General features: G+C 43.6%; 1 protein-coding gene across 1 annotated transcript in view; it reads left to right on the plus strand.

Moving 5' to 3' along the window:
- Positions 1–12,214, plus strand: part of GIGYF2 (GRB10 interacting GYF protein 2) — a 1,757,193-nt gene that overhangs the window by 703,346 nt on the left and 1,041,633 nt on the right. Inside the window, exons 10-11 of the mRNA XM_078666006.1 lie at positions 9,109–9,326; positions 11,750–11,942. Coding sequence (XP_078522132.1) covers positions 9,109–9,326; positions 11,750–11,942 — 411 coding nt within the window. The remainder of the gene's footprint in view (positions 1–9,108; positions 9,327–11,749; positions 11,943–12,214) is intronic.

Here is a 12,214-nt window from a genome sequence, read left to right on the forward strand (position 1 = left end):
CTTCCAAACCCTGCAATCATGGAGAGAGTCACTTCGCAAGATCAATCCTGTAAAAATTAGATTGAGAGAAAACATGCATATTATCAAGCAGGTTGATATTTCATGGGTCCATGTGCTGCCCTCCTAGCAACACCTCTAATACATGCAACAATTTGTCATTGTGCCAGAGAGTATCTTTAAAGTAGACCACACACCCACTTATCGGTAGTGGGGTCAGTTGTTTTTGCATTTTCTCAATTTGAAGTGTGGGCCCAAATCCTTGGAAAACAATGTTGTGAGAAAGTGGCTCTATATATACTGGATCAGACTAAGGTACAGTGTGTATAGGGTCCACAAGCCCCAGAGGTATAACAGAGGTTAAAGTCAGGACTGACCTTACTTTCTAAAGTGGTAGCTTGGTCGAGCAGTAAGGCAGTACCAGAGGACAGTGTAAAGCATTTGTTGTACACCCTCAGTCAGCAAAAGGTTTCATCCACTCAAGGACTGAACTCCAGGGCAATTGTTTTTATATTAACAGATATAGTTTTATTTTTAGAACCAACAGGTATACAAATACACTTTTCTAGATATGAGTACTCTCAAGTAATTACTTTGTAAAGAGGCAATAAACTTTGTGAACACAATAGATACAGTGGTTGCAGTAGGCAACACAATTCGAGACACTATGGCATTGAGCTCAATGGGTTTTCATATTATATGTACAGTTGATTACTTTGTAGATTACTTTGGTAGTTCCAGGACTGGATCATAGGTTCACTCCTGGGGTCTCTAAGATGAAACCAATTTAGTAAAATCGTTTGTTATGGTTGTGATTTTTCAGGAATATAAAGCTGTTTTAAAAGTTCACACTTAGAAACTTTTCAATGAAAAACTGGCAATGTTATCCAATGGGAGAAAATTCAGGTTGCAGGTAAAGTACGATTTCTTTACTTTTGTAATCCAGTACTGGGCTCCTGGGTCCAGCACTGGGGTCTCAACTTAAAACAGGTGAGTAATTGCGTTTCTGTATTTCGTATGATTTTTACAGAATATTTCAAGTTTTCAAAAGTAGACACTTAGAAGAAATTTCATAGAAAAGCAGACGATGGATTCCTATGGAGAAAATACAGATTACTAGTAAAGCCGGTAAGGATTACTTTTGCGGATCAGTACTGGGCTACAAGGTACAGTACTGGCTTCTCCCCTGATCACAGGTGAGTTCTTCGGAATTCAGGTGATTTTATATGAATATTTTTAGTTTCCAAAACTTCACACTTAGAACATTTTTCGAGTCAAACCAGTCAGTGTAATCCAATGGCAGTTAAGTGAGTTATCGGTTTCCAGGCGAGTACTTGGCCGGTGAAGTTAGGGTTCTGGGCAAGGACTCCGGGTTCCCCCCGGGTCAGGTAAGTACAGTTGGTTCACCCCCAGCGGCACAGGGGCGGCCGGGTGCAGAGGTAGTTAGGCCCAATGTTATCCAATGAGGGAAAGGGGGCCTCCGGTTGGTGACTGCTGCCTAGCAGGCCACGCGGCTGTGGGAGCTGGGCTCCTGGTCACTTGCTCAGGTCAAATGGGGAAGTAGGATAGGGTACAGGTTGCACTGCCAGGGGCACTCGGGCGACTGGGTGCAGGGTGCTTTTGAGCCGTCGGGCACACAATGTTATTCAATGAGGAACTTGAAAAGGGAACAAATGCTGCAGGCTCGGGGACGAAGGATCTTCTGGAGTGACCAACATTTCGAGGGGTAAGTTGGGATCTTGGAGGATAGGTAGGCACCCAGGAGTTGGGCACAGGGGGCCGTGGGGCGAAGGGTGAAGGGGTGTCTTTTGAGGTCGGGAAAACGTACCCCCTGCTGGTCGCGGTCAGAGGGATCCTCTGTCTTGAGGCTGCAGGCGTCGTCTGGGTCGTCGAGGAGGGTCTTTGGGCACTGGACTTCGGGTCCCAGTCGCCGGGGGGATGTTCTTGTAGTCCTGAATCACACGGGCTGGACTCGGCGGGTGCAGAGTGGGTTGGTCCGGAGCTTCCTGGCTGGCACCAGGGGTGGTGTTGCAGCAGAGCATCTGCTGATGGGAGTCCCAGGCTTTAAGAGGGTCAAGGCAGGCAGGTCCTCTGGGTGTCCCAAGGTTGCTGTCCGCAGGAGTCGCGGGGATTAGGCAGGAGCAGGTTCCAGGATCGACAGGCAGGTTGCAGGCCCAGGAGAGCGGGGTCTCTCCATCCAGGGGTCCAGCAGCATGTCTGCTGTGTGGCAGCCTCTGCAGCCACTCAGCCCAGACGTGGATTGTAGGTTAGGTTTTCAGGGGGCATCTCTAGGATGCCCTCTGATGCATTTTACATTAAATCCCACACTGGCTTCAGTGCAGGTTTAATGTGCTGAGAAGTTTGATACCAAACTTGTCAGTCTTCAGTGTAGCCATTATGGTGCTGTGGAGTTCGTAATGACAACCTCCCAGCACCATGTACTGTTAAGGGCATCACTGCACTTACAGTGTCCAGGAATGGCCCTGGGTACTGTAGGGGCTCAGGGATCATGTACCTGTCCCCACACTTCTGTCATAGGGCACCCAGCTAAAGGGGTGACTGAAGTATGCCAGGGCAGTGGATTCTGTGGGCATGGCACACAAGGATGTGTGCCATGTCGACTCTTTGTTTGGTTATGTACTTACACTCAGCCTGCAAAGGCAGTGTATGAGTGTCAGGGTACAGGGCCCCTGAGGGTGGCACAATAAGTGCTGCAGCCCTCAGGGGTCTTCTCTGGTCACCAGACGCTGGGTACCCAGGGTACCATTTACTAGGGGCTGACAGGTGGCCAGAGATTTCAATTGGGTTTTAGTTGTAACACAGTTTTAGGGAAGGAACACCGACCCTGGGTACCTGGTTGGCAGGAGCCCAGGGCACACTCAGTCAAAACACATCAGCAGTCAGAAAACGTGGGGGCATACCAATGCAAGAAAGATGGCACTTTCTCACAAATGTACACTTGAAACTCATAACATACGTGTTCTAGACTCGTGTCTGATGGCATCCTGGACAGGTCCATTCATCAAGCACACTGGAGGGCTAGTAGTGTTTGTGGGGTAACTCTAAGGTATCCTCTGGGTGCATGTATTAATTAATCCATCACTAAAATTAGTGTGGGTTTATTAATACAAGGTGTTTGATACCAAACACCATAGGTTTCAGTAAAGCCATTCTGTAGCTAGGAAACTCTTTTTGACCAGTGTCCAGTACATACATTAAGATGTCTTCCCTGCTCACTTGTAATATCCAGCAATGGAGCTAGATATTGCAGGGGCACATCTGCTTGTGCAGATATGTCCTCAGATGTGCTAAAATGCACCCTGTCTTAGGGCTCCACGGCTTGCTGTAGGGGTGACTTACATATAGCCCATGCTCTGTCTTTGGCATGGTGCCCAGGAGTGTGCAGTGTCGTGTTTTCAAACATGGTTTGCAACATGCCACGCAGTCTGCAATGACAATCTGCGTGGAATCTGTGTATGGGTCCAGAAGGATGGCATAAGACCTGCTGCAGCACTTAGGGACCCTCTTAAGTCATCATGCCCTAGGTTCCAGGGGTACCCTTTGTTAGGTACTAACAATAGTAAAGTCCTTTACCAATTGTAGAACAATCAGGCACCACTTTGTTTCAAGGAAGGAGCACTGGCACTTTGGTCTGGTTAGCAGGCATCGGTGCACTGTCAGTCAAAAATCAGCATTTAGTAGCTAAAACAACAAGCATGGGCATAGCCAATAGGTTTCGATTTTGGGACCTTATGAGTTTATTTTGAAGTTCATGGCTGTTGTAGAGTATTGAGGCTGATGTATTTTATGTAGAAAAGTTTTAATAAAACGTGCTATATGTGGTACTTAGTGGTATTATGTGGAGTGTATTGCTGTATCATTGAGTATAGTGTAATTGTGGTGTATAATTATGTGGTACTGAGTGTTATGTGTAGTGTATGTATATTGCATTGAGTGTAGATACAATTTGTGGTGTGATACGTGGCACTGAGTGATATGTGGATTGTATTAATGTTGTATTGAGTTGAGTGTAATTATGTGGTATGTAATTATGTGGCAGTGAGTGGTATTATTTGGAGTACATGTTGCATTGAGTGCAGTATAATTATGGAGCCTATAATTATGTGGCACGGAGTTGTATTATGCGGAGTGATTTTGTGTTGTATTGAGGAGTGTAATTATGTGGAGTGTAATTACGTGGCACTGATTTGTTTTATGTGTAGTGTGTTTATGTTTGAGTAGAGTGTAATTATGTTGCATGTAATTATGTTGGTAAGTGGTATTATGTGGAGTGTATGTTGCATTTAGTAGAGTGTAATTATGTGGTTTTGAGTGTTGTGCAGTGTATTTATATTGTATTGAGTAGTGTGTAATTATGTTGCGTGTTAATATGTGGCACTGAGTGATATTATGTGGATTGTATTGATGCTGTATTGAGTAGAGTGTAAATATGTGATACGTAATTATGTGGCACTGAGTGATATGTGGGATGTGTTTGATTTAGTATAGTATGTGGTATTGAATGGTATTTTGTGTTGCATAGAGGATATTATAATTATGTGGATTGTAATTATGTGGCACCGTTAGGTATTATGTGGAGTGTATTTATGTTGCATTGAGTAGAGTGTAAGTATGTGGAATGTAATTATGTGGCAGTTAGTGGTATGTGGAGTGTATGTTGAATTTAGTACTGTTTAATTATGTGGTGTGATTATGTGGTTTTGAGTGGTATGTGGAATGTAATTATATTGTATTCCGTAAAGTTACTATGTGGTGTGTTATTATGTGACTGATATTATGTGGTTTGTATTTATGTTGTATTGAGGAGAGTGTAATTATGTGGTATGTAATTATGTGGTATTGAGTGGTATTATGTGGGGTGTATGTTGCATTTAGTAGAGTGTCCTGACAAGCCTCTCACCTTGTTATGCACAACACGAGGTCGCCTGTTAGCTTCACACTGGTGTGTGCTCCCTATGTATGTGTGCACACTGACTCGCAATCACTGACTCCACATAGGCAACGGAACTCGAATATTTACACATTCTTTTATAGAGACAGCATGGATTTAACGATGATACTCGCAGTACCCAGCACATAACGGCGAAGCAGTGGTTACAAGCAGCATGTTTACTCTCACACATCGACTCACATCTGCAGGAGGAGCCTGCGCCGCCCCGCACTGCTCTTTCGTGCCTGCTTCTAAATACTCTACCCTCGTGTCGCTAAGGTACATAAAGGACCCGTCATAATTTCCGACCCTTTTGCCTGGCCTCTCAGCGCCCCTTCCAACCCTAGTCTCCTCAAGAACCCATAGCCCGATCTACATTTTTTATTAGGGCCATAAAACGCCAGATTATTTGGAAGGCAAGGGCGATCTGTTTATGGCAGTTCCCAATCTCCCCTTCAAACAGAGATGGTAACAGAGGGGGAAACTGTACAAACTCAGGGACGGGACACACTGAGCAACCATGCTACGCGCTGGCACACGGAAGTGGAGCAGGGCGTCAGAAAACATGCACAGGAATGGGAGGACTGCAGGTGTGATTTGGGAATGGCTGTATCCGTTATAATATCACTTTTGAGGCACCTGCCCCTCGAAGTCCAATATCAGTTTGTATTGGGGGTGTGGGGTCCTGCCGCTACCGCTCTCTGAAAAGGGGTGGGGGCGTCCTGGCCCTTGCATTGTGCTCAACAGGTTCCCAGTGACCTCCACACAAAGGCGATGTACATACCTTCTTTTCAGCAAATCCCCCTCCTTCGTGCGACATCAGCAAACCCACGTGCCAAGAAAGACCGCCACCTCCGAGCCTCAACTGTGTCTAAGGAATAAGGACCAGGGTTCAGGCCACGGCAGCTCCCTCACCGCCTCTTCCGCTTCCCACCCTCTTTTGGTCCCTTTCCTGCTGGTCTGTGGGATGTCCCCCAGCAGACCTTGCTGCAGCAGAACACTATTGTCTTTAAACCCTGAACAGAACTGCTTTCTGTTCCCTGCCACAGGCCCAAATGAAAATGTTTGGTGGCTAAGCCCCCCACACAAGTTTTTTTGTGGTATTAATCTCTCAGCCTTTGTTAAACAGCTAGGCGTGTCGTTTCTTACCTGCAGGATTTTCATATTTGTGAGACGCGCTGACCTGCGTTTCACCCCAGCCAGGGCTCCCCCACGCTGCTTGATGAGCAGCCTGCCTCAGTCACACTGAATGCGGCCGACCATTAACTTGGGAGAAAAATTTGCCTTGCAAAGAATTGCATTCTCTGCCTGAACCCCTACCCCACATACACCCATGCTCATCTCACACTTTAAGGCAACTCGCCCTTAAATTCACTATACACATTGTTTCAGGAAACTACTTTTAAAATAAAACTTTTTGATTTTTAGCGTAAACCAAAATCAAAGCTGTGGGTGACAATATTTTAATAAGTACGAGATGGAACACAGATTCCAACTTACAACTCTGAACACAAACATTTACGATTAAAGGTGGCCGTCCGTCCCATTTCCCAGGGGTACAGAATAAGAAATACTATAATGCACACGCTGCCTGGAAACTAGTCTGTTACTCTGAAAACAGCAATTGAAGACGAGAGCATGTGTACAAACACTCTCCAAAAACAAGAAACTCACCAACAATCATGTTAGCAGCTTTGAAAGAAATAGAGTACCTGAGGCCGTGATTACATTTGCAGTAAAGTGTGGCATTAGGTAAACTAAAGTTTATTTGAAGTGGGGGAAGTGTGCCTGCAGAAACTAACGAGAAAAAAAAAAACAGACCCACAAAGCGTTTCCCTTGCGGGAGCGAGCAGGGGCACCATCTGTTTGCAAGTTAATTACAAACAAGGGAATCACCAAACGTGCACACGTTGCCATTGAAAGCAATGCAAAGCATGCACGTTTTTAGGGCGAAAAAGCGAATCAATTCCAAGAGGTCCCCTCCTAAGCAGCGCATGCGTGCTGCGTAGGCGAGACCTAAAAAGGGGCAAAAAGGTGGTGGGGGGGGGACTACTGCAACAAAAGGCTCAGTTTTCTACAATTATCTATCACGTGGATGCAACAGAGGACTGATGCGTCTTTTCTTGAAAGTATTTGTCAACTGATACAGGCTGATCGGGCAGAGAACGATAGCCATTCTCAAAACTTCAGGTTAGACAATCTAAAAATAAAAACCGGTATCAGTTCACAAAATTGCTGCTAATTAATGTAATATCCAATAGTATGTCGAACTTGAAAGATTTCTGGCTTTAACAGGCGATATGGACAAGAATGACAGATTACCTGGGTAGGGACGGAGGAGAGGACATGATTAAAGATATTCAGTGGAAGCTAAAGAATTTGGAACATGAACACCCCCAGTCAAAAATAGCTTTACGCTCCTGGGAATGAATTAACCCCTTGCATGCGCTGCGAATTTGCGCGCTGTGCGGCTGTTTTAAAGAGTGGGCGGGATCATGACGGCCCCCAGCTGTCATCAGCACACGCCCACCGTGATGCATGACGGACGGGGGCCGTCATCAGCATGGAAGGGGTTAAAGGCCCCAAAGCTAAAGATCTCTTCCAGCAGCTACGTAGAATGATACATTACCTTCAGGAAACGAGAGTATGGATGTTCTGCAACAACCAGGCAGATTTAAGATTTTAAGGATTGAATGTGCTGAATTCTACATTTCTGAAACAAGCAAGCTACTGGAAAGATAGGAGGATAGTGCCATCAAGATTGCGAACTGTAGCAACAAGACTGGTAATGTTGATTAAGCTGTGATTAAGGGAGAGTCTATATCATTATGAAGTGTGTGTTGAAACATGTGTTTACTGATTTCTTGTGATAGTTAATTGGATGATTTGTTCATCCAATCTGTTTTACAGTAGCTTGTTGTATGGCAACAGGAACTATGCAAGATTCGATTGGATAGAATAGGCAGGCACTGGTGATGGGAGATTTATTTATATGTTCAATAATGAGTGTGCAGTGCTGAAATGATGGCCTACTGGACCAAATTTTGGTCACTGAACTGGTTCAAGTCACTACAGGCATCCTATATAGGAAGCACAGACCCTCATCCACCAAGTTGGCACACTTCTGCCTTGGGTCATGATCCTTGTTGGGTTATCACTCATGTGGGTCTGTGCCACAGATCTTTCCCTTTGCTTAGTAGTCTGTATTAATAGATAAATGCTCACTAATTTTCTGGGGGAAATTCAGAAAACCTAGATGGATCTAACAAGTTGAGAAATCAAATAAACTAAAGGCTCCCAAAACACCATTATTTCAAGGGTGCCTTTGTTAAAAAAACAGCATAATAATAAATAATGGTGGGAGATAATGGGATAATATTGTTGCCATTCATCAGGACCAAAACATAAATGTGCTACATTTTGTCATATGCCTTTATAGGAATGTACCTCCTAATTAGGAAAGAAGATCTTACAAACTATTTTGCATTCTAATTTTGGTCATGATTGGGGCTCTCTAATCACAAACTTCAAGTGTTCTCACACAAGTAGATTAGACATTCCTTTTTTGGTCCTGATAAATTGCCATTGACCGTATTAGGGCTTAGACGTTATGAAAAATGTTAACCATTTCTGGGACCATTATTATCCTTTGTAAATCATGTAAATGTTCTTTATGTGCACAGACTAACATCCATATTCATGCTTCATTTAGTTGCTTTGTGATTTTTAACATTGAGGCCCAATTCACAGATCGCAATCGAAAGGCTCTAAAAATACCTTTTCACAAACTGGCAAATCGTGTATGGTATTAATTTTGTTTAGCTTGGGGGTCAACACTGTTAATGCATTTTAGCCAACTGTACTACTACTTACTTTAAGAGAGAATTTTATATTTTAGAAAGTAGATATTATTCTTGGGTGCTCTAATTTGCTTCCTTCTTTCAGCTACTTCACAACTTACTAGGTGTTCTACTTTAATTGCTTGTCTTAGCCCACTGCAATTAAAGAGCTTTACAGTCTAGGTTTTGCGACCTGGAGTGTCAGTATATATATGTCCCCCACAAGTTTATATAGGTTCTCATTGGGCTTCCAGGATACATTTTTGCCAGTAACCTTGATGCCTTCTTCCTCTGTTTAAGTCTTCATTGTTTCTTAATTAGAAATTCTTCGAGGGCCAGGTTGGCGGGAACAGGTGGAACGGCGGCGAAAGTTTGAATTTGAGTTTCGAGAAAGGGACGATGAACGAGGACACAGGAGGGTCCGACCAGGCAGCGGTAGCTTAGATGAAGACAAGGACAGCCTCCCTGAATGGTGTTTTGAAGATGCAGAAGAAGAAACTGGGACATTTGATTCTTCAGGGGCCTTCCTTCCATCTAAGGTGTGTTTTTCTTTCTTACAGTGAGCATGCTCATAATCTGTAGCATTCACGTTATTTTCTAGCACTGTCACTGACTGCACAGGCTTTCTTTCCCACATGTTTTGTTTTACTTCACATTTTGGCTTCACTTTTTATATTTTTCGAGGTATCTCGTTGCATTCACATATTTGACTTCCTTCATGCACTCACTTTACTTGACCTTTTTATGATTCACCTTTCACTGATGGTGTGTGCTTTTCACAAATCTATTTTGTCACCACTCATGCATTTTTCTGTCACCCACCCAGCCAGACCTTTAAGCAGGTTTCATATCACAAATCACAATCCTTCAGTCACAATTCCTGCGCTGCAAAGTTCTATCCAATATATGCTGACCTCGATTTCTAATTATTTTCTTTAACAAGTCAGTAAATAGGTGTAAGTCTGTCAATGTACCTCCTACTGGACATCCTCTCTTTGATTGGTCATTTACCTCTTGAAGCCCTCCTGCCTTCCCAAGCACTTGAAAAGCTCCTCATTATGGTTGCAGTTAGCTGCTTCGCTGCGGCGGACATTCCGCTGCGGAAAAAAATGACACATGCGCAGATTGGTCGACCGGCGGCCGTCCTCCGTACACGCCCAGTGTGACATTGGAAGGCTCCGACGCATGGAAAAGGTTAATGTTTTGTTATTGCAGAGAGCTGCATCACATTCCTAAGTCTTTTAGCTATTCCGACGTTGAAAGGCTTGATGTTCAGCATGTTTTACTGCAATACTAATAGCGAACTACATGCTCAATTGCAACCCCCGGCATCCAGACCACTTGAGATATGGCAACCTTTTCGATCTTACCTGCTGGCACAAACATCTGTGAGTTCACAGACTGGACAAGAGTCCCCAGCTAGGAATATCATGGGATGAAGGGTAGAGACAATCTTACCACATGCATAATAATTGTTTCTAATAAAATGGCAAGTGTTTTCCCAACTGGAACAGGACAGATGATGTTGTATTACGTGTTAGCCACTATGTAAGCACATGAACCTTCACTGTACTATTTGTTTTGTGACAATTATAAATAACGCATAAAAAATGAATAAAAAAAGAAAGTCTTACAGCCATTGTGCTCTGCATACTATTGAGGTAAGAGAATGATGGTAATTTGGAATGAACAGATGGTCCCAGGGGAATGTACTGGACAAGTGGTCAGAGGTGAATGCATGATTTTAAATTCTTGAGAAAGTCACTGGCTTTAGGCACTTATCACTTCTCTGTTGAAAAGAAAGACATTGGAAATGTTCAGTCAGAGCTAATGGTTTTGTGGGAAAGCAGAAACTAGTTCTAAAATTAAGGTATCATATGATAAATAGATACTGGGCTGCTAGGAAAATATGGAAGATGATGGAATATGGTATTAAGCCTTAAATGATTCATGACTAGACATGATACATGCAGCAGCAATACTATAGGAAAAGGGAAGTGAAAAGGACAGTGAGGAGGAAATGTTAGGACAGCAGGGAGGCTTACAGGCAAATTGATGACGCCGCCTTTGAGCAAAGTAAATCAGAGTTGGAGCATGCGCATAAGTTATCAGAAATAACTAATGTCATTTGGTGAACTATCAGATTACGGTAGGCAGAATACTTATGCTGCAACATGAGATGGGAAGAGTACCAGGATAAAACATGGTACCTTTTCTGTTTGTGAACATATGATGAGGCCCAAACCAGATACACGGAACTTGTGGCAGGTGGGAAAGCAGCAGGGATTGCAGGGAAAGGATCCATGTATGTGCCATAAAATAGAAGAAAGCAAGCACAGATTTTGGGGACTATAGAACAAGAGACCACTATGCACCCTGGAGAAGGTTGATGCAACAATCCACTGGGCAAGATAGTTCACAGCGAAGAGGAACTGTGCTTTGAGGGAACGATACTGAGTTGAAGGTAAGAAACTTGATAAATGAAGGGATGAAGCAAACACATAGTAAAGATGTGGAATAGATGGAGTAAGATTTGGTTCTCAACTCATTGGTTTGGACTCAGCAAAATATGCATAGAAAGGAAGGGATGGGAAGTACAGAATCAGCACCAGTGAGAGGTGCACAACCAGTCATGCAATGGATGCATAGAGACACATGGTGAAGTTTAAATCACAAGGCACGATATTTAACTGGATGTACAAGATAAAAGCAGACTGGGCAAGGACCAAGTAATTAGCTAGCAATTCGACATAACGTTGTATGAAAAAGATATATGTTAACTAGCTTGCCAAAGTCTTTTCCAACTCCTTCATTGATCGCATGCCATTAATAGGTCTCATACTTGAGCTTTCCTGCTTTCCCCCCAACTGCAGTTCCCATTGTGTTTACTGTTTGGCGATCTCCCTCCTTTCAGTTTGCAAATGTAATTACCTGATATTAATAGGCTATTCCTCTTTCTTAGAAAGTTCAGAAGGAACCAATTCCTGAGGAGCAAGAACTGGATTTCCGGCCCTCCGAGGACAGAGAAGAGCGCTCTGATTCCGAAGGAAGCCATAGCGAAGAAGCCAAAGAACCAGACAAGACCACCCAGAAGGAGATTGAGAGCATTGAAAGACTGCCTATAGATAAAGAAGGGACAGCAAGGCTAAATGAAGGTAAACTTTCGAATGAAGAATCATTACATTGCAGCCATGGAGGAATAAGCTTACTAAGCAGAGATGCAAAGACAAAACTGTTAGCAGTCCCCATGGAAATGGATCATATAGTCATGGTAGTTTATCCGAGACACTTAATTGTACATGTTCAATATTTATATATCTGATAGAGACTTCTAGCTGCGGATTCCATACCTTTGAATTTCCCAGGCGTCCGGCTGGATCCGGAAACTTTTGCTGAGTAATACCTTGTGCGCATGACGTCGGGTGGT

The sequence above is a fragment of the Lissotriton helveticus genome, chromosome 11 (genome assembly GCF_964261635.1).
Source record: "Lissotriton helveticus chromosome 11, aLisHel1.1, whole genome shotgun sequence".
In the NCBI taxonomy this organism is placed as follows: Eukaryota; Metazoa; Chordata; class Amphibia; order Caudata; family Salamandridae; genus Lissotriton; species Lissotriton helveticus.